The sequence below is a fragment of the Mesoplodon mirus genome (genome assembly GCF_964341445.2).
Source record: "Mesoplodon mirus genome assembly, chromosome: 13".
NCBI lineage: Eukaryota > Metazoa > Chordata > Mammalia > Artiodactyla > Ziphiidae > Mesoplodon > Mesoplodon mirus.
This window is the reverse complement of record NC_138989.1, coordinates 30,496,907-30,519,971: the sequence shown is the minus strand read 5'-3', so window position 1 is coordinate 30,519,971 and position 23,065 is coordinate 30,496,907. Positions and strand designations below refer to the sequence as shown.

The window sequence follows — 23,065 nt, the reverse complement described above, 5'->3', positions numbered from 1 at the left end:
AAATTATCTCTAAATACTCATTCTGGTCAACGTAGGATAGCTCAAATGTATAAATTTCTGTTTTCTATTTAGTATAAATTTATAATTTTTTCCACCATAAATGTATTGAACCGTGTGATTACCACACTTTAAGAACATCTAGCGTGGTACTTCACGATCCATGTCACTCTGGCTCTGACACGCGGAAGCAGTGGTGGCAGGAGCAGCCCTGTGGCAGAAGATCTGACGTCGGAGCCCAGTTGGGCTGGATCACTGACCCATCCCTTCCAGCCTTTCATCTGTACCAGGAGCAGCGCCCATACTTTCCCTGGGACTTCCAGACCAGGGAGGCAGATGATGCGATCATTAACTGGCCCAAGCAAAAAAAGAATTAAGTATTAAATCCCAACACACTGGTTTTGCAACTCTTGCCGTTGATACTTATTTTACCTTTACAAACAATGATTAAACTTTGGCAATAGCACTTGTAATTGTATTCAGGTACTGAGAGTGAAAGATATAATAGTGCCTTTAATTAAACAACCTGAAGGGTTAGCTAAGTTTAATTATGGGCTCATTCTCTCTAAGAAAGTAATAACTATAATTATTGAGATGCTAAATTAATAAGAAATAAGCTTTATATTTCTCATCTCATTGTTTAAAAAGCAGGAATAGCTATCCAAAACTGGGGTCAAATCTCAGCCACTTACTAATTGAATGATGTACAAATTCATCACCTTATATGAAAATGAAGATGAATAATACCTTGATAAAGGCTTTATGAGCTCCAAGATAATGCATATAAAACACTTAGCACAGTGCCTGTTAATGTTACATAAAACCCACTTAGGAACTTTGGGGGAGGCTGTGGCAGGAAATAGGTGGAGACGCTGGATCCACCTTTCTTCTGTGAATGCTGTGTTTGCTTGGGATCCCACGTTCAGCCGACTGAGCAGTGCTCAAGGTTAGTCATAGGCAGGTTAATGAATTACGTAAATAGCCAGTCCACACAGGAATCCCACATCTCAGCACAACCCTCTTTCTAGTTAATACAGAAGACTTTGAAGAAATAGTGACATGGAATATAATAATGACGTTTCTGAAGGCGGTGATACAGAATGAGAACATGGACAAGCTGTGAAAGAGATGAAGTATGTAAGGCCTGCTTCTGAACTTTGGTACATAATATGTTCCATTATGGAGCCGTTACGTTATGTTGACAGATTTTTATTGATACAATAGGGAAATGCTTACTTTTTAAATCAGGAGAGTGCGCCATCATTATTTTGTTAGAAACGCACAGGAATTTACCGAAGTGGGAGGAACTTGGGTGCTTTTTCCTTCTACTCTGGTAGATTTTTTTCAAAGTCTTTTATGATTAAAAAAAAAAAAAAACTCTTAAAAATTTAAAACATTCCTTTTATCTTGACTCTAGCCTCTTTAGCAAAGCCTTTCTAGTTACAGAAGATTCATTTATGTTCTCATAAATAAAACAACTAAAGATTTCTTTTTAAGTGTCCTGAAGAAAAGATTCTACTTAATTTAAATGGAGTAATTTTTTATGTTTTTCTGTGATCCTTGATTCTTCATAGTTACGTTTTGGTGTGTTTTTTTTCTTTTGTATTTCCAGTACGTGACTTCAAAGCACCTTAAAAATTTTTTTTTATATTTAGAAACATTCTTCCCAACCATAGTTTGCTAGCTGTCAAAAAAATTAAAATATATTTCCAAATGTGTTTATGGCCAAACTTATTTAATAGTGTGATTCTGAAGTACACATAATGTGAATTGAAAATAATGGATTTCTTGATGAGCTACACGTTTGTTATTCATAATTATTTACACATAGAAATTCATTGTTGCCTTTCCATTTTTGACTTTAGAACATAGAAACAAAACAAATCATTTCCACACATTTTTACTCTTTAGATTTGCAGTGAGGTTTTTGAGATCCGAAATGCCATATGTTAACTTTGCCTGTATATTATTTTTCTCCTGGAAAGTGAGAAGTTAAATGTGTAATACTGGCTAAAAAGTTCGTTTGAGGAGCTCGTTTTCATTATTTTCCAATCTCCTGGAAAGAATGCTTGTGTGAGTTTTGAAGAATACAGATTGTTTGGTACATTTTGAAGCTCATTTACTCTCTGAAATTTCATAATTTATGAAATCAAATTGGCTTTATTAAGACAGATTTTTCATTCTATTTTGTAGTAAGATGGAAAGAAAATATTAGTTAGCATTCAACCAGTTTTAGCAGTAATTTTTACCAATGAAGTCTTAATCTGGATTTTTGTCTGTTTAATGGTATAGTAATAAAGCCTGTGTTTCAGTCATTTCTCCCATGTCTTGGCTTCCTAGAGCTTCTCACTTTGTATTCTATCAGTAAATTAAAAGTCATTAAGCATGTTACTTCAGTGCATTGTTCTATCACACTGACATGTAAAAGTACAGGATAGGCATCTATTAAGAGGGTGTGAAATACATTTAATCTTCAGGGGTAGATAAGGCAAGTTCAAGTAACTTTTAATAGTCTGAGTTTTAACCTTCCATTAGTTAGCAGTCATCTGATGTTATCGTCCACTCTTTCATTCCAGTTTAAAACACCTCACAAAAACCTGACAGTAAAAGGTAGAATGAATGCTTTAAAGACTCAGAGTTCTCTCATGTCCATTAAATCGACATTCATTTTAAAATTATTTAGCATAATATACAGTAATTCATTTAACAGGCTACCATTTGAAAGCTGTGATAGGAAAAAGGAGAGACTTATTCTTTGAATAAGTTTGTTACTTTCCTAATATGTTTCTCCTGAGCTATGTAGATAATGTAAATATACACAAGATAGTAAAGGAATATTTTCTATGGAAAATGTAAATTAAAATTTTTAAAAACTTTATTTCTTGTGACTAAGTTGCAACCTTTTTAAAACTTAAGAACAAAAAGTATCAATATCCTTAACTCTGATGGTGTTTTTTAAAAAATGTGTACTAAGAAAAGGTTCTCTCACTCCAAAGGTGACAGACAGATTTTTATGGAGAAACAAATTACAACAGACAGCTTTGGCAGCTCTGTTTTTCTAAATTTCCAAGTAAGTTTGAGTTTCTGTGAATCAGGCATCACCAGTTTTATGATGAAGCACCTGTACTTCTCAGGAGGGCCCTGCCCTTTTAGTCCCTCTCTTTCCATCAGGCCTAGCAAGGTTACTCAGGGTGTGCATTATATGCATGTGGCCTGGGTATAGAATTCCATGGTACTAAAATATTATAATTTACATATATTAGGTCACAGCTATATACTGATGTCAAACTAATGAATTAGAGCGTAGCACAAGTGTTGATTCTTTTTTTTCTTTTTTTGGCCATGCCACACAGCTTGTGGGATTTTAGTTCCCTGACCAGTGATCAAACCTGGGCCCCCTGCAGTGGATTGTGGCGTCCTAACCACTGGACCACCAGGGAATTCCCAACAAGTGTTGATTCTTGAAAGTGCTGTGTCATTGTGTAATAGCTAGGGGACTTTTTGAGAAAAGGAATTAAATGTCAGTGTTGCTATATCTGATAAGGGGTTAATATCCAAAATATATAAAGAACTCATACAACTCAATAGCAAAAAAAAAAAAAAAAGAATCCAATTTAAAAATGGGCAAAGGACCTAAATAGACATTTTTTCAAAGAAGATATATGAATGGCTAACAGGTACGTGAAAAGATGCTCAGTATCGTTAATCATCAGGAAAGTGCAAATCAAAACCACAGTGTGCCATCACATCACACCTGTTGGAATGGCCATGATGGCCACCATTAAAACGAGAAGAGATAGCAAGTGTGGGTAGGGGTGTGGAGAGAAGGGGACCCTTGTGCACTGTTGGTAGGAATGTAAATTGGTGTAGCCACTGTGGAAGACATTTTGGAGGTTCCTCAAAAAATCAAAAATAGAATCATCACATCTGGCAATTCCACTTCTGGGGATATATTCAAAGGAAGCAAAAGCCTAACTCCAAAAGGTATCTGCATCCCCATGTTCATAGCAGCATTACTTACAATAGCCAAAATATGGAAACAACCTAAGTTTACATTGGTGGATAAATGGATAAAGAAGTTGTGGTATATGTATATAATGGAATACTCTTCAGCCATAAAAAATGAGGAAATCCTACCATTTGCAACAACATGGATGGACCTTGAAGGAACTATGCTAAGTGAAATAAGAGCAAAAAAACCCCAACCAACTCATGGAAAAGGAAATCATACTTGTGGTTACCAGAAATGGGGTCATGGGGAGAGGGAATTGGAGGAAGGTGGTCAGCAGGTACAAACTTGCAGTTATAAGATAAATAAGTACTAGGGCTGTGATGTACCACATGATGACTGCAGTTACTACTGCTGTATGACGCATAGGAACGTCGTTAAGGGAGTAGATCCTAAGAGTTCTCATCACAAGGAGAAATATTTTTTCTTTTTATTTTATCTATATGAGATGATGGATGTTAACTAAACCTATTGTAATCATTTCACAATAAATGTAAATCAAACCATCATGCTGTACACCTTAGTGATGTATGTTAATTATTTCTCACTGAAACTGGAAAAATAACAGTTTGCAAAAAATTATGTCATATTAGAATGATTGATTGTCTCCAGTCATCTAGAAACATAATAAGATGAATTTAATAGGGATAAATATTATGTGCATGTTTAACTTTTTAAAAATATATATAATATCTCATCAACCAGGGAAAGCCAATTGAGCCGTGTGGCCACAGAATTTCCCTTTAGGTTGGGTCTGTTTAGCAGTGACTCTCTGGTGGCCAGGGGAGGGGCAGAGGGAAGGCTAAAGGAATCACCCTGAAGCTTCATGTACAAAGCAAGCCGTGTTAATTAGTTTTCCTGCAGTAACAAACCATCCCAAAGCTTCCTGACTTGAAACAATAACTGTTTATTTTGCTCTTGTTTCTGTGGGTCAGCAATTTGGCCTCTATCAGCTGGATGGGTTTTCTGGGCTCATTCTGCACTTGTCCACGTGGCCCTCTCCCAGGCTTCACATGGCAGCTGGGCAAAGTTCTAAGAGAATGAGTGGAAACACTCCAGACCTCTTGAGGCCCAGACTCAGAACTGACACTAAATCACTTCCACCAAATTCTGTTGGTCTGAGCAAGTTTCAAGATCACTTCCATTCAAGGGGTCTGGAAATAGACCCTGTCTGTTGATCAGAGGAGCTGCAAAGAGGGTGACATGGGGAGGGGAAGAATCACTGCCTTCTTTGTAAACAGACTGCCACACCAAGCACACTGTTTTAATATATTGTAGATCAATGAAAATAGTTCTTAAAACATGCTTTTATTCACACTTTACATATTGAGAAACCACAGCTCCCACTACAAGTCAGCTGGCCATGCATTTAGATTAATTTGGACAGTGAATCTAATAGCTGGAAAGTAAGTTTTGTTCTTAATGCTGAATTATTCGTTGAGGTAGTATGGGGGGTAAAGTTATGGGTTATAAAGTAAAATGTTTTAATTCTGTTTCAAAATAAGATAAAAGGATCCAAAATGTGTTTTCTGAATGTGTCCAAAAGAAAATCTAAATCTACTTAGATTTAGTAGAACTTAAATCTAAATCTATCTACCTTGTAGATATTTATGTTCCTACAAATAGTTAATGATGTTGAATAAAAAAATTGTGCCAAGGGTAAATTACTATAAATGTAAATATTATGGAGTTTTTTTGCTGCAGAAAATTAACAATTTGAAATACAGTTATTTGGAATTTAAAATTTGAACATCTGTCTCATTTCTAGGAGCTCTGCCAGTGCCGACCTGGAGAAGGCAATTGTTCCTGCTGTAAGGAGTGTATGCTGTGTCTCGGGACGCTTTGGGATGAGTGCTGTGACTGCGTTGGTAAGTTGACATACAGTAAAGTTTCTTAATATTTCATATCACAGAATCCTTGACTTTAAGAGACTTTAAATAATATAAATGTATTTTTTGTGCCTAGACTAGGTTTTGTATAAGATACTGTAGGTGTATAGAACAATATATTATTGCATTTGCTTGTATTTAATAGTTTTTACATATATATGTATTTGTATTTTTATAGAAAAGGTCTGGGAGGAAGTTAAAAGCTCTTATTCTTGGGAAGTAGGAGTGGAGGAACAAACAGTTTTTTTTTTTCATTTTTATACTGTTGATATGTATATGTTTTTAAAAGCCATGCAAATTAAATTAGATTAATTTATTTTTTTTAATGAGAGGGGTCAGGGAGGGGGTGGTTTCGGGGGGAGTCGGGCTTGGCAGAGAGCAGAGTTGTTTGTTTGTTTGTTTGTTTGTTTTTCTTTTGTCTGCGCATGTGGGATCTTAGTCCCCGACCAGGGGTTGAACCCGTGCCCCCTGCAGTGGAAGCGTGGAGTCTTAACCACTGGACTGCCAGGGAAATCCCCTGTTGATATTTTTTTTATAAGAAGTATGTGGTATTGTCACAAGTAATAATAGGTACTTAGCATAATAAAAATAGACTATCTTCATTTATATACGACTTCATTACAAAGATCCTTGAGAAACCAAAAGCTGTTTTAAGGGCTTTCTGAGGAACAGTCTCTAAGATGTATTACATAAAAAAAAAAAAGCAAGGTGCAAGAGTATGTTTATAGAATGCTATCATTTGTGTTTTGGAAAGAAAACTTAGGTGGACAGACTGTTGCTGGGAGAAACACTCATCCTCTCTCTGTCCAGTTAACTCTTTAATCCTTTAAAACTGCAGTTCAGCTGTCCCCTTTTCTCAGAATCCTTCCTCATTTGACTGAGATAGGATCCTCTGTGCTATAAAGAGAATCTGTTTCTCTTTTCTGATTTTCTCTTAAGAGTAACAGCCGTAGCTCATTTCATCTTTGCTGTCCAGCACATTCCTCAAATCCTGTGGTTTTTAGATCTGGATCTCTACCCTCAGGCTTTGTTTTGGGTGTGTGTGTGTTTGTTTTGTTTTTACTTTTCCAGATGTACACAAAAATAGAGAGCACAGTGAACTGCTGTGTACCTGCACCCCAGCATCAAGGCCATACCTCTTCCACCCATCATCTGTCTATGTGTCTATCCCTGCCTTTTTTGGTTGGATGACTATAAAGTAAATAAATAGTTTTACTACAACTCCAAACTACTTTAGTTATTCATCTCAAAAAAAGAATAAGTTTCCTTACATAACACAATGTCAGTACCACATGATTAACAATACTTCCTCAGCATCTAATACCCGGTCCTACTCAGATTGCCCTAGTTGCCTAAAGGTTGTTTATAGTTGTTTTAGTCAAAGCAAGATCCAGCAGAGTCCACTTAGTATATTTGATTGTTAGATTTCTTTTATTGTTCCTCCTCCCCTCATCACCTTTTAAAATTCCATTGACTTGTTGTAGGAACTAGTGAGTTGTGATGGAAAACATGCCACTTTCTGGATTTGGCTGATTGCTTCCTGTGGTTATTTAACTTGTTACCCTGTCCTCTCTATCTCCTGTAGACTGGAAGTTAGATCTAAAGGCTGATTGGACTCAGGTTTAGTTTTGGGAGGTGGGGTGCAGTGTACAGTGTCCCCATTAATAATATCTAGTCTTCCTGCTTTTAGTGTTGCTAAAATTGGTGGGTGGGTTCAGATGGCGAAGGTTTGACGACTTCATGGTGAGTCCCCACCAGTCTTTCACCCAGTGGTTCCACCCATGGCTTTTTTATGTATATTTGGCGTTTTAATCAGTTGTTGTCATTATTATTATTTTTTGCTCAAATTGTCCCATCTTTGGTTAGTAGGAGCCTCTTCAACTTGGCTCTTGAGTCCTTTTGACATGACTTCTGTCATCTTTGTTGTTTTCAGACAGGCTGTCCCGGGCTCATCTTATAAATATACATCGTATACATCTTATACATTTATATTTGTTGTACAAAACATTCATTTGTTACATAAAACATTAATGCGTCTTATTTTTTCTTTTTTCTTAATTGAATGTTCTGGAATTTCTTCCACATTAATATCATTTTTTGGTAGCTACCTAGAGCCCTGTTGTCAGCAGTAACACTTTATATACTCATTCATCCCTAGGTGGACATGTAGTTGCTTCCAGTCTTGTACCATTACAAATAATAGTATGATGAATAACCTCGTATAGATAGTCAGTTCTGTTTAATATTGCTAGATGTTGTCAAATTGTCCTTCCAAAGGGGTTTATCGTTTGCATTCCCACCAGTGAGGCACGTCTCTTCATCTCCACTGGTATCACCCTAGGCCAGGCCTCTAGCAGATTTTGACTGGACTTGGAAACACTGTATTTTGATGGATTTTGAACTTCTTCCACTCTCCTTCGAAACTCCAACTCCTTTAAAACACATTTTATTGGATTTTTCCATCTCTTATTCCTCCTTTTGCCTGTTATCTTTGTATCCTCAGTCACTTCCCCCTCGTTTATTAATAGCTTCAGTACCTGAATCAACATCTCACTTCCACCACTATACCCACTGCCCCTTTCGACAGTTCCAATGTGCGCATTGAAGATCCACCCTGGCCTTCTGTTCCTAGGCCTCCTTAGTGATGATGTTTTCTAAATCCACCCCACTGCCAGTTACCCAACCCATAGGTCAGTGCTTAATTCCCCTCTTTCCTCATATCCGACTTCCAATTCAAACCAAACGATCCTCTGTTGCACTTTTAAAATATGACGTGTGAGAGGCACATTTTAAAGGTGTAGTAGGGGATCGATCAAACAAGATAGGGCAGAAGACCAAGAAAGAAAAACATGGGTTGAAGGAAACAATAGCTTTAACCAGGAGTTAAGGATGGTTGTCGGATGATGACTGTTCTTTCATATGATGGTCAGTCAGGTGCAACCATAGAGGAGACACAGGAGAAGCTGAGGAAACAGCTTTCATCATGCTCCCAGGTCTCAGGGAGGGGTCACTGCATGCCACGCAGGGTCCCAGGGGAAGCGCCAGGTTTTGGTCAAGTGGGAAAGACAGGAGCAGAGGAAAGTGTTGGCAGTCTTCGTTTGGGGTTTCTGCAGGAAAGGCAGGGTGGGGCAGGGCAAGCAGTGTAGAAGTGGCTAGTCTGAATAATTTTGGTGGACTCTAAGCTGTAGGGGTGGTCCCTAGTTGTCTGGTACATGGCCCCAGGATGGTGAAGGCAGAGGAATATATTGCCTCCTGGGGTGTACTGGCCAGAGAGAGGAGGTCTGGCTCTGCATTGGTTAGTTTGCTGGATCCAAGAATTGCCCACCCCAGGAGGGGCAGGCTCTCTCCCACCAGAAAGGCTTTTTCTGTATTATACAGAAGATTTAAAGCATCAATTATACAGAGACCTAGGAGACAACTAGCCTGACCAAAGCAAGAAGTGAGGGTTCTGAGGGGCTTATCTCTGAGAAGGAACTGAGTTCCATAGGATATCAAGCATGTACTTGAGAAGCAGAATGATTTTTCAAGATATGCTGAAAGTTTATGTATGGTCCTCAAGAAAAGAAACTTCCAAGCATAGAAATTCCAAGAAAAAACAAAAGTTCAACAAGAAAATATTAGTCCATAAAGGAATTAAATATAGCAGTTCGTTTTCTATTATGAAAATTTTCACACATACACAGAAGTGGAGAGAATAGCATGATGATTCCTATATACCTGTCACCTACTTCAGCAGTTGTCAAGAATATGCCACCTTTGTTTCATCTGTCCTTTTTCATTCCTTTCTCTTTCTTTGTGTGAAAGTGTTTAAAAAGCAAGTAACATTGTGGTAACCTAAATGGGAGGAGAGTCCAAAAGGAAGGGGATATCCGTATGTGTATGGCTGATTCATTTTGTTGTGCAGTGGAGGCTAACACAACATTGTAAAACAACCATCCTCCAATAAAAATTAATTTAACAGAAAAAGCAAGTTAGAAACAGTAAATAATTTTTACTCCTGCATTTTTCAATATCAATCTCTAAAGTAAATACAGACACTCGCCTTTGTAATCATAATGCCTTATGACACGTAACAAGATTAACAATAATTTCTTTGTTTAATCTAAAATTCAGTTCATAATCACGTTTCTCCTGATTTCTCAGAAGTGTGTGTATAATTGATCTGTTCAAGTGGATCCAGACAAGGTCCTTGTGTTATTATCTGGCTGTTGCATCTGAGTCCTCCTTTAATCCAGACTGGCCCCCTCTTTTTTTTCTCATGCCATTTGACATACTGAAGAAACAGTATCAGTTTTCCTGTAGAATATCCCACATTCAGGATTTGACTGTTTGCTTCCTTGAGATACCATTTAACTAGTTCCTCTTTCCATATTTCCAGTAATTTGGAGCTAATTATGAAAGTTTGGTTAGATTCAGGTTTAATCATTTTTTGCCAAGAAGACCTCATAGGTCATGGTTTTCAATATTTTATGGAGTTCAAAGAAAAGTTCATTTCGTCTTGAAATTAGAAATATTTTCCTTTGTAGTGTGACATTGGACAAGGAAATTCTGTCACAGTATCTGTTCTTCAGTCAGCAGTGTTCATGGGGTCATGTGAAGGTAGCTGCTGTTTGCTGGTTTTCAACGTTCAGAATCAGTATTTAATAAGACAAGAAGATTTCATTATGCATAGGCAACAGAATGTGTAATAGTTATAAAGTTTGTTGATGTCACAGGAGAAGTTGGGTAGGGAAAGTGGAAGGGGCAACAGTATCCTTATCTGCAAATGAGGGAATTAAGCAACATGGAATAAAAGTGAGAAGTTTAAGTGTATTTAAGATTACAAAAGAAACAAATTATAGTATTAGAATAATATAATTATTAGAAATATGGGAGAGAGATGGGGTTAGTATAAATGAACTTAATCTTCATTTTTCATGTAAGAAGATTAATAGGCAATGTCTATGGTTGTTTTTACTGCTACTTATAAATTAATCATTTTTACTTAAATTCTTGTAGCAGTAACCACCAGAGAAACTTAGAACAGACTTTAAAAGTAGCTGAGTATGGGGAGTGCAGTTTCGGATGGGAGGAGTGGGATGCGGGTGGGAGGAGGGGAAGGGAATGCTCTTTTCATTGTAAGCTCCTCTGGACTCTGTTGTTGCTGTCTAACCAGCACACTAAAAGAAAGGAATAACTCTTTTTCCCCTTAGTCTTAATTTCTACCCTTAAAATGTGGTTTCATTGAGCAAACTCTAACTTGACATATCCTTAGTTTTCAAATATATGATGAAACAGGGCAGATTTATAAAAGAATTAAGCACGGATTTTAAAACCCCTTCGTATTTAGTTGTTGTAGACCAAGAACACAATAGTCATGAATTCTGGCTCACTGAAAGAATTCGCATCGGGATTCTGGGCACTTAAAGGATTTGAGATGCTTGCCTTTTCAGTTGTTGCCATTTGTTTCCTGGTTTTTGGCCTCCCAGGCTGTCATGTGCAGAGCCAATTTCCTGAAAAATTTTAGTATAATTAGTATGTAAATTTTGGTAGGGAAACAATGCCACAAAGGAACAAACTTTCTCAAGAAAATGATAATGAAGAGAAATGAGAGCTTCCAAAATAAACTTTATAGTCAACTAAACAAAAGCTCCCTAACAATTATGAACTTCAGGGCAGTGGTGAGATGCTTCCCAGAAAGGTTTTACTAACTGGTTTAAATTATGGCTGGTTAGTAACTCCAACCAGAAAGTGATGCATTTTACATAGTGAAAATGGACAACTAAAGAATTTCCACAAAATTGAAAAGGTTACTTTTCCTGAGCAGGATAACTCCCACACTTCATTTGAAGAGCAGATTCCATGGTTCACCACCCTTGAAAGAATGCAGAATCTGAAGAGTGCTTTAGTGTGGAAATAGAAGTAGAATCCGCTTGCCTAGGAGAACCTCTAGTGATGACCTCTGGACAAGAGCCTAGTTAAAAAGAGAAGATAGATAAAAATTTTATAATGATGCCATGGAAACATATTACCAAGCAACTGTTTACTTCATGCTTCCTGGTTTTTTTTTGTGTGTGTGTGGTTACACGGGCCTCTCACTGCTGTGGCCTCTCCCGTTGCAGAGCACAGGCTCCGGACGCGCAGGCTCAGCAGCCATGGCTCACGGATCCAGCCGCTCCGCGGCATGTGGGATCCTCCCGGACCGGGGCACGAACCCGTGTCCCCTGCATCGGCAGGCGGACTCTCAACCACTGCGCCACCAGGGAAGCCCGCTTCCTGGTTTTAATGCAGTGTATTGAGATTTAAATGAAAAATGCTTTTGGCCTAAGTTTGTTAAATGCACTAAACTCCAAAAAAGTTTGTTTGTTTGTTTGTTTTTTTATGTAATGGAATCCCAGGATATGAACACTGAAGTTTTTCCAAAGCCTCAGAGATGTTGAGTTTAGCTCTTCTAACAGTTGGACTCGGTTCTTCACCCTTTCCTCTCTAATTGCTAGTTTTTATTCATTATAGAGTCTGGCAGAAGAATATATTATGTATGTTTGCATAAAATAAGTATTCTAAGTATTATTTGCTTTTCAGTGGCACTTAAAGGTTATTTCTAGAATGTGATTATTAGAGCAGTGGACACAAAATCAGGCTGAATCATAATCTTGTCTCTAATCCTAGATTATATAACATTGGACAAATTATTTAACTTATCTGGGCCTTTTTCCTCTTTTATGAGTAAAGGAGTCCGATTTGACCGTTGAATCCATGATTCTGTCTCACAGTCTAAATCACAAAAGTTGAGGTATATTGAAAGATGTTACAAATGGTATATGCACAACCTTGTTATTTTCAGCTCTTGCCTTGTTCCTTAAACTAACAAAATGTGGAACACACATGAGAGAGTTTTTCCTTTTCCCTATATTTATAAAGTACAGAAATTTATAAATTTGGTATAACTTTTCAAACTTTTCATCTGAGGAAAAAGAAAAACTTCATATTAGACCTAATAGTTGCTAAACAAAAATGAAACATAATTTAGCTTTTAAAAGTGAAATGTTCACAAAAGGAAATCCAGAGGGTTCTGTTTCAGTTATTATTGCTAGTAAACAACCTACCCCAAAACATAGTGGTTTAACACAGTAGTAATCATTTAGTTAGCTCACAGACCTGCATTTTGGGTGAGGTTCTTTGGGGTCGCTCCTTTCTGCTCCACACAGTGTCAACTGGGACAGCTCGAAGGCTGGGGCTCATTAAACATTTCCACAGCTCTCTCCTTTATAGAAAAACTCCTTGGAAAAGTTTTCTATAGTGACTAATTCTCTTCTGCTATTTTCTCTTTTAAAAATAATTCATTTTGGGCTTCCCTGGTAGCACAGTGGTTGAGAGTCCGCCTGCCGACGCAGGGGACGCGGGTTTGTGCCCCGGTCCGGGAAGATCCCACATGCCGTGGAGTGGCTAGGCCCATGAGCCATGGACGCTGAGCCTGCGCGTCCGGAGCCTGTTGCTCTGCAACAGGAGAAGCCACAACAGTGAGAGGCCCGCGTACCGCAAAAAATATATATATATAAAATAAATAAAATAAAATAAAATAATTCATTTTGAAACAACTTCAAATGTAGAGAAAATTTGCCAAAAGGGTAAAAAGACTCCCCAGCTATTAACATTTTATTGCATTTGCTCCGTTGCTTAGTACCTCTGGCTCTCGCCCTCTCCCTCCCCACCGCCCAACACATACACACAGTCGCACACTCATGGGCACACACTCCCATGAGACTCTTTTTTTGAAACTTTAGAAAGCAAGCTTTACACACGATGTCCCATCACTGCTAAGCAACCTTGATCTCTTGGGCACATTGGTGTCTGCCAGATTTTTCCATATTAAAGTCACCGTTAACCCCTTTGTAATTGATTAGTATTTTGTAGAGTTTTCCAAGAGTACATCAGTATGTTCCTCATCCAGCCTCTACCCACCAGCCTTAGCACCCATTGACAACTCCCATCTGATCAACACCTCTATGATGATTGCCAAATGGTGCTTTACTCTTCCTTCATTTCGTCTACATTTATCCTTTGGCACTCTGCTAAAAGGAGGAGCTTTCCCTTCTCCTCCATTTTTTTATTCTTTAATTATAATATAAGACCTCATCAATCCCTATTTTATTCATAGGGTGGTAATCCATTACTATCACTATTTATTTTAATGTTAAAATTGTCAGTTTGGCCAGTGGGAGCCCCTTCAGGTTGCCTCCTGTGTTGTTTTGACCTGTTCCATCATTCATTGATCACTTCCTTACTTTCTGGCACAGAAAGGTGTTCCAGGGTCATTTCGGACGTTCCCTAACCCAGCCCTGGAGTCAGTCTTTCCCTCAAGGAGCTCTGTACCTCTTAGCCAAGGATAGGTATTTAGAAAACAAGATCTGGGCACTTCGTGTGCTCAGTGCTACTAGGGTGTCATCACCTCTAGGCCCTCTCAGCAAAAAACCTAGGAAGATATCTATGTACAGTGTTAGAAGGCACCTGATTTTAATATGTTGGAGCTTGGATTGCAAGGCAGTACCTAAGAATATCTCATGACATTTCAGTCAGTGAGAAAAAGAAATTTTATTCTCTTTGCCTTCCTTGCCACCCCCGCCCCAGGTATGTGTAATCCTCGAAACTACAGTGACACGCCTCCAACTTCAAAGAGCACAGTGGAGGAGCTTCATGAACCCATCCCTTCTCTCTTCCGGGCACTCACAGAAGGAGACACTCAGTTGAACTGGAACATTGTTTCCTTCCCTGTTGCAGAAGAACTTTCACATCATGAGAATCTTGTTTCATTTTTAGAAACTGTGAACCAGCCACACCACCAAAATGTGTCTGTTCCCAGCAATAATGTTCATGCACCTTATTCCAGTGACAAAGGTAACTGCCAAAGCTGGCTTTTTCTCTCTTGCCCCCCTCACTTTCTGTGTGGTCTGTGAAGCCTATATTAACATTATCTTTTAGAGGAGCTTTTTGGTTTTGAGTGTGTATAGTCTTAAGTAAGTTCTGGACTTTAATAACCCCAATCCCTGAGTAAACAAGGAGGAGTTGTTCTCACAACTCCTTCAGACTTTCGGTGATAGAAGTTCTGTTGGAAAATAGATAACCAGGTTCTAATTTTGATATTTATTTGCATTATGCTTTCATTGTTCTTTTCATGAGATAGCAACAAGGCTGCTTACCTTATGCAGAGTTGTTCATCGTCAGGTAACATCCAGAGTGTCTTGGGAGGTAAGGTTTCTATAATAGCATTAGTGCCACGAATGCTGCCAGGTCATCAGCTGAATTTGTTAATGAGCAAGTTGGTATTACATTCGCCTCATTTCCAGGTGTAGCCTTACCCCAGGCAGTGCTCTTCAAATGAGTGCTGTTGGTCAGAAGGGAAACTGAATGAGAGAGTGACGTGTACAACTTGGAGAAGCATGTTAAGGAACATTTATTAGTGAGCACAGGTCATACCTTAACTTTGGAATGTAAAAGTCATGTAATTTTCATAAAGTCTGTGATGTTTTCAAATTAAAGGCTCCACACAATTTCACTGTGGAAGAATAAGACAATTATGAATATTGCAGTTATTTCTTAAAATATGAGATAAGTTATACATAAACAGCATAATTTGTGCTTTTTTATTTGGCTTTTTTGTTGTGCCCTCCATTACAACCCTGTCTATAAAGTCGTATGAACTTTGGCCATCAATAGTAAAAGCAAAACAGCTTTTGTTAATACAGAGTAAGAATCCTTATTTCCTCTCAGGTTAAAGTACTTTATAAGACAAATGATAAATCTTGGGAAACATCAGAAATATACCGAAATGTGTTTGCTACCACTTTCCCATTATCAAAATGTAAATAATCAACATGCTAGATATTAAATAATTCATAAATTTTTCTCAAAGTTTATTCAAATTCATGAACTAATAAGCAGGAAGCTAATTCCTGGAAACACCACACAGGATAATTCCTAATAGCTAATGTTGAATTGTGCCACATTGCTAATCACATTGCATCATTTGAATTACTTTATTTTATTGTAAATTCTCAGTATAAATTTAGAACAGTGTTTTTCAAACTTGTTTTAGCTGGAGAATTCTCTCCTTATGGAAATCTTATCATAAATGCCCAGATCAAAGTCTGAAATCTGAGGAGGTGGTGAAGGAAGCCCTTTGCGTCTGAGCTGGAATGGGAAACTCCCATCTCAATGTGATTAACGGATGTGATCTTTTTTCCCCACACCTCACCTGTTGTCCTGGGCAGACTAGCAGCAAGAGAGCGAAGATAAATAACTGTTAATAATATTCAGCTAAGTGTTAAAGCCTTTCCTGCTTTTCCTATTTATTGTGCTAAAATCTTAATCTTTTATTTTTCAGAACACATGTGTACTGTGGTTTATTTTGATGACTGCATGTCCATACATCAGTGTAAAATATCCTGCGAGTCCATGGGGGCATCCAAATATCGCTGGTTTCATAACGCCTGCTGTGAGTGCATTGGTCCAGAGTGTATCGACTATGGTAGTAAAACTGTCAAATGTATGAACTGCATGTTTTAGAGAAGGAAATGGTATGCACACCAAAGCAATTTAGTCAAGGGTATGGAAAGCTATTCAGTGATGTCTACTGGTTGCATCTGAATGCCAGCAGGTTAGGAAGATGTGAAGAGTTTGGATTGAGTTACTTCTAAAGTATGACAAATCCGGGATTGTGTTAAATTATGATTATAACTGCTCTTATTGATCTTCCTGCCCGCTGGTAGCGATAAGCCCTTTCTTCTAAACACATGTACAGCTTTGATCACGTGAGAAGCAAGTGCATATAGAACACCTTGAGAGAGGAGAGGTTTCTAACACAAAGCCTGGTGTCATTTTCTTGTCACATTCCAGAAGCCTTTTATGTTGAAGGTTTACAGCATGTTAACATAAGTTATGATTTCTTCATTGTACTACTCCTAGGACACTGAGTTTTTAGAGTTGTTTGCCATTTTTCACTGTGCCTGGTATTATTTACCTGTTCTATAAGTAGGGTAGATATTCAAATATATCACCCTGTGTTCTCACCAAAAAATCAACCATAAAAAGCTTGATTTCAAACCTCTTTATGTTGGTTTTAGAAGATAAATGCTTACTGTATTTTACAATTTAAAACTCTTCCATAGCTGAAGCCACCCTATGCTACACATACCGACAAAGCTGTAGGGAAAGTTTCTCCTCCTCCTCCATCCCTGGCCCAAAGTACTGCTGTAGGTAGTGATGGAGCATCTTTACCAAGAATTGCAGGGTACACCTATGAGGCTCTGTGAAATACACTGCTAGGGTAAATAAGAAGGGAGAGCTTTCCTCTGACTTAAGGTACCAGCTTAAAGAGCTCCAGGAATGGGAAACCACTGCCAACCGGACTCCAGGGAAATTTTATGGAAATGGCAGGGCTGTGCTAGCTGGACAGTAGGGATGAGCCTGCTCAGCCTTCGCGCCACGTTCTCCAGTGGACGGGTGGTTGGAGGGGATAAAGCAGAGAATTCCAGGTATGAACGGGGAGGGTTGAAAATGCCTGGTATTCTAACGGAAGCAAACTTAAAACTACTTACATTCATTATGTCGTTATTTTGTAATCTTTCCTTTAGGTCTGTATATGGATCAGGTGTTCTTGTTAAACAAGGGTTATCACACAGTAGGAGGTTAAGACTGTGAACTGCCGCCCACCCCCGCAGAATTCCCTGTTCAAGATGACATTAAGTCTAAACACACTTCAGAACATCTGGGCAGCTTTTTATATAATGTTTCAATGAAGATAAGTTTAAATAGTATGTGCCCTTCGTGGTAATAAAATCTCCATCTTCAAGCATGAACCTGAAACGTACATATTTATATTCAGAGACTCTTAGCTTTACAAAATTATTAATTTCTCAAATAGTACATATTTGAATTCTAAGTAACTTTTTAGGAATACCTCTTTGTATATCTAAATACTGTAGTATATAAAAATAAATAATGCTCTTTGTATTCATTATCTGGACAATGGTTAGTTACAAAATCATATGTAATATTATGATTAACTATCATAAAATGTAAAGACTTGACACCTTTTCTGCTCTTTCAGATAACTCTAATGAACACTCAAAGTACTTTAGCCTTTTAAAAAGTTGAAATTTAGCTCATGGATGTATTTTTTGGATGGGAAAACATTGAGATGTCCTTTTCTTTTACCTAGAATGCCTTTTTTTACAAGTGCCTTGAAAACAAACATTAGCTCCCTTTCTTCATTAATACCTATAAAACTGAAGGTTTTCTTGAACTTATGAGAAAATTTTAAGAAATCTGCAGCCAGCTGCTTCATTTCAACTTTGCTGTTTTTCAGACTCATTTATACTTAGGAATAGAGGAATGCTTTTGTGTTTATTGACAACATACTTAATGTTTCCATAAATATGTTAACAAACTTTTTTAAACTGCATTTATCTTCCTTTTTAGGTGTTCATTATTAAATTTTAAAATGTAATATCTCTTGTTGGGAGAATAATTTCTTGAACCATGTTATGTTTTAACTGATTTTTCTTTCCTCTATTTCTCCAAATAGAAATTATCCCTAAATATAATGGTAAGTTGTATATTCAAATTTTACTTAATTTTTTGGCTTATGAAGGAGTTAAAAGAAAGTGTTCACCTAAACGATTCCATTTCCAATTCTATAATGTACTTCAGGTTTTGAATAACAATATTTTTACAAATTAAAAGTATAACATTTGGGAAACTGATAGCCCCACTAAAATTTAGACCTTCTATTACCATTCCAAGCACAGTTCACTTCTATACTGAAGCTCTGATTAAAAAAAAAAAAAATTAATCAAAAGTTAGGTACCTTTTTTATAACTGGATCCAAAACATTAAATCTTAAGTCTGTAGGTATTATAAAAGCCATATACAAAAGGTTCTTTCCTCTAGTAAGACATGTCCTTGCTTGTTGGTTTTCCTGTCTCCCCCATAACATCTAATTATTACTGAAACTGTACTCATAACAGTGGCACCAAATCAAATGATAATTCAAATGCAATGTCTTTGTTTACAGAGATGCTATAAAAGAGAGGCCTTCATTTAGAAATATGATTTCTAAAGTTTCAGAAAACAAAATTGATAAAATGTTAGAATATTTGAATAACTATTTATAAATCAGAATAACATCAAAACGGAGAAAAGAAACTAAGACTTCTGAAAAATGAGGTAAATATAAATAAGCCACATATTTAAAGTTTGTTTTTAATCTTCATTGAAGATTTTTTAATCTATTCTGCATTCCCAAGACTTTATTGTATTTTACATGATCTACAACATATAAAATTATGTATTTTTTCCTTTGGTTGTTCCTATAAACAAAAAAGTATTTTAATAAAAAATTAAAATGAGTGTGCCATGTTTTTGTTACCTTCAGCATAACAAACCAAAATAAGTTTGCCGTTTCTGTCTAGCGAGGTTATTGTTCAAGGGATCAGCCAAGGCATGCCTCCTCTCTGGACGTCCCTACAGAGTCTGCTGAAACAAAGGATCTTTCACAGTTTGCCCTCTGTTTTTTCATGGGCTTTATTCCAATATGGGGAAACCTTTGAAATGAAATACGTACCTTCTCCTTGCTTGCTCTGTGGGCCTTGTGATGCCAGCCAGCCTCACAAGAACTTCCTGGTGGTGGAAGGAGTCACTGAGAGAACAAGGTGGGAAGAGACTCCCGGCCGTTCCTCACTGACTCTCAAAGGGCAGTGTTACTGGAATTGAGAGCCCTCAGCTGTACACTCGTGAAATCAGTGTTATTTCACAGAATGTTTTGACAGCCTAGTGGAGGGGGAATCTGGAGAGGGGAAAATTCGAGAGGACAGTTTCCCCGCCTGAGTGACTTCAGGGATGATGGACCTGAGGGGTAGATTAGTTTCAAGAACGATAGTTCATTTGATTCGGAAAGATGTTCTTTCCGAATGGCAGGCAGTCGTGTGGAGCCGAGGGGAGAGAGGGTCAGAGTTGGGGGTGGACGGTGTCTCTGAGCTTGAGGAGTCAGCAGGGGCCAGACCGCGGGCAGGCTGGTGCCCATGCCCGTCAGCTCCACCCCCGGCGTTTTAGTCCATGGAGCCGGTGGGCACGCCTGCAGCCTGTGGCTTAGGAGTTATGGCTTTGAGCCCTTAGAGATTTTTCCTAACCAAGAGGAAATAAATTCATTTTACATCTTTTTATTTTGAAGTCTGTGCTGGAAGGATGGAGGCAGCAACAGCTGCAAGGTCTGGCTTGTGAGATGAGAACCCTCAGTGCAGAAGCAAAGATGGAAGAGACCTCTGCCCTCCCACGGGCGTGCTGTGACTCACAGAAGGAAGCTGGGGAAGTGCAGAAATGCCCTCATTTGACTGAAGGTAGCACGAAAGTTAGACACAGTTACCACTGCAGTATCTTTACAGCAGAAAGGATTATATTTCCTGCCCTCTCCGCTTACCGCTTCACACTGAAGTCGGAGTGAGCCTCCTAGACCACGTGTGTGGTCATTACCGCCCAACCCCAGGTCCTGCCCCAGGGGATAGCAAGGCCTCTGTGTTCCTTTGCCTCAGAGGGTTGAGCTGCCCAGTAGGAGGTAGGCACGCAGACAACCTGCTTTTGTTTTCCAGAGGCCTCACCTGCTCCCGGGGATTCTGCTGGAGGAAGGGGAGAGAGCGAGCGCCTTGGCAGCCTGAGAGTGAAGAGAGGGCCTCGGAAGAGGCCTGGACCTCCTTGGCCGAGGGGCTGTGCCAGCCTCCACTCGCCCTGGACGAGGCTGGAGCCCTGGGTGGGCCCGCAGCTCACACAGGGGGCCGGGCTCCTGAGCCTGCAGGTGCCTCTTTCTCGAGGTTTCAGCTTAGGGATGTGAGCAGCCCAGCCCTGGTTGTCCAGGGCACCCACACTGGCCCCTAGGGCTCTGTGAAATGCAGGACAGGTGACCGCCTCTCAGGCAAACGTTGGATGCTCTGGGGCTCAGAGTCAGACTTTGATTTAAAGAAGTAAGGAGACGCGACACGTGGCGCCCTGGGTTTATGGCCTCTCAGCCGCAGCCCTGGCAGCCTCGCTGCTCACACTACCTTCTCTCCTTCCTCCAACCGCCCACCCCCACCGCTGGCCCTGCCCCCTCAGCAGCACACCAGGTTCACTCCACCCTTGGGTTTTGCAGGAGCTGTTTCCTCTGCTGCACCAGCTCTTTGTGCAGATTTCGGTTCCTTTTTCTGACTCAGGTCTCAGCTCAGATACCATCTCCACCACCATTTCTAAAGCAGCAGCCCCTGCCTGTTACCACCATCCTGTTCCAGTTTTTTAATAGGCGGTGACCCCCCAAAGTGTCTACCAGCCTCTTGTTAATCATCTCTTCTCCTCAACTAGCGTTGGAAGCCCATGAGGGAGGGGCCTTATTTCTCTGTTCATTGCCGCCCTAAACACAGTCCCCTGCGCCCTGGAGGGCAGCACAGACTGTGTTATGGATGAATGAACTCAGCAGATCCTATCAGATTTCTGCTTGAAACGGTGGCTCCCGGTTGGACTCAGATAAAGGCCCAGCTCCTCAGTAGGCTCTCAGGCCCGCAGTCTGGTCCCGCTCACCCCACCAGGCCCACCTCAGGCCTCCTCATCTCACCCTGAAACAATAGAAAATCTGCACGCTAAAACATTTAAATACCTGCAATTTTTCATTCGAGGCCTGGCAATTAATATTCTTTACTTGCCTGACATGGTAAAAGTTCTTACTAATGTAATTTAGTAACTCAGTCAAGAAATAGTCCTTTAGCCAAAGTATGAAAAGAACTTTCCTGAAAGCCGATATGACTCTCAAGCACGTGATATATTTTCTGAGGATAAAAAGATGTGGTTTGAGTTTTAATAAAGGGCATTATAAACATTCATCTACAAGGACTTATTCCTCAATTGCTGCATGTTATTTTAAGCTTATTCATAATTCACGAAAGGGTAATGCAGTAATAATTTGTTATAATTTTTAATTTCCTGCATCCAGATAGATAGTAGGTGCTAAATATGGGCAGCCAAAAAATTTAAGAACTTTGTTAGATCCAATACTTTGGCTGCAGGGAACTCAGGAAAACAGGTTATTTATTTTTACGTCCTCTGTGTCAAGTACAAGCACCTATGTTGAATGTTCCTTCTGAGTCTGATCTTGTATTCCCTGCCTTTGGACAAAGTTCAGGATCATGTTCTATATTTCTCTTAACGATTCTGGGTTTGCCTCTTGTTTAAGTGGCCTTTCCCCCTGGATTGTATCTGGAGATCTTCTTCCAGATACTGCTAGCAGATTCTTCAGGTTTGGGTTTTTTTTAAGAAAATAAATTGGGGTATTGGTAATTAAACTTTTGAAACTCATGCCTATGGGTATTTGGGGAATAAAGCACGTACTGGTAGAATTGATGGCTGAGCTGGTCTGGGGCACAGACCCTCGCTGACAGGAAGTGGTGGCGTTTCTGAGTGTTTTCGCCAAGGACTTTATTCTGAGGGCCCCTCAGCGTGTGTATGAGTCGGACGGTCAAGGACATCAGCAGTCAGTAAGGCAGTGGTGATACCACAGGTGGTTGTAGTAGCCAAAGATTTTGCCAGAGGAGCGTTCCAATGCATTTAATTCCAGCGGTTGAACTTCTTACGTCTGGTTCACTCGTGGTGGCCCATTTCCACCTACGTTTTGTCCTTTTGGAGGAAAAGCTTGTGTGCATTCCCAGGAGACCTGGGTTGCTGGGGAGATATTCGTTTGCTTCTACAGCTGCTCCAGGGGGCTACCAACCGAGAAACCCTAGAACTATGTATGATATTCTACGATGTTCTTAAAACAGTTAAAGTTTATGTTCACATTTGCTTGTACACAAATAAAATATCTCGAAGGATTCACAGGAAGGTGAAAACCTTGGCTGCCTCTGGGCGGGCAAACGAGAGGCTGAAGGACAGCATGGGAAGGAGACCGTGTCATCACCTGAACTGTGAGCCATGAGCATGAGTTACCTTTTCAAAAAATACATAACTAAAACTTCAGTTTCAAAAAAGACACGAACAGAAGTATTTTTCCTTAAAAAATCAATTTTGTAGCACCCCAAAGCTGGGTCCCTCTCAGTGACTAGCTACCCAGTCTCTGGTAAACATGCTAACATATGACGGAGACAAAATTGTGTGCCATGGGGAGTCTTGATAGTAACTG

General features: G+C 39.2%; 2 protein-coding genes across 3 annotated transcripts in view; both read left to right on the top strand.

Annotated features, from left to right (window-relative positions):
• TWSG1 (twisted gastrulation BMP signaling modulator 1) overlaps positions 1-20,057 on the top strand; it is a 35,904-nt gene extending 15,847 nt beyond the window's left edge. Inside the window, exons 3-5 of one of the 2 annotated variants that reach the window (XM_082640125.1) lie at positions 5,775-5,874; positions 14,503-14,769; positions 16,256-20,057. In XM_082640125.1, coding sequence (XP_082496251.1) covers positions 5,775-5,874; positions 14,503-14,769; positions 16,256-16,437 — 549 coding nt within the window. In that variant the 3' untranslated portion in view covers positions 16,438-20,057. The remainder of the gene's footprint in view (positions 1-5,774; positions 5,875-14,502; positions 14,770-16,255) is intronic. The other variant, XM_082640124.1, reaches the window with a different exon arrangement.
• LOC309814369 (uncharacterized protein) lies at positions 18,469-22,824 on the top strand. Its single transcript, XM_082640126.1, has 3 exons — positions 18,469-18,478; positions 20,102-20,267; positions 20,517-22,824. Exons 1-3 carry the CDS (start codon positions 18,476-18,478, stop codon positions 20,753-20,755), a joined length of 408 nt encoding a protein of 135 aa, XP_082496252.1. The 5' UTR covers positions 18,469-18,475; the 3' UTR covers positions 20,756-22,824.
• The last annotated feature ends 241 nt before the right edge of the window (positions 22,825-23,065 follow it).

What these genes read in the sequence shown, in the direction of transcription:
- LOC309814369 (XM_082640126.1), top strand. An exon ending in ATGCCCTCATTTGACTGAAG is followed by an intron (nt 20,268 to 20,516) that starts GTAGCACGAAAG and finishes TTTGTTTTCCAG; the next exon opens with AGGCCTCACCTGCTCCCGGG.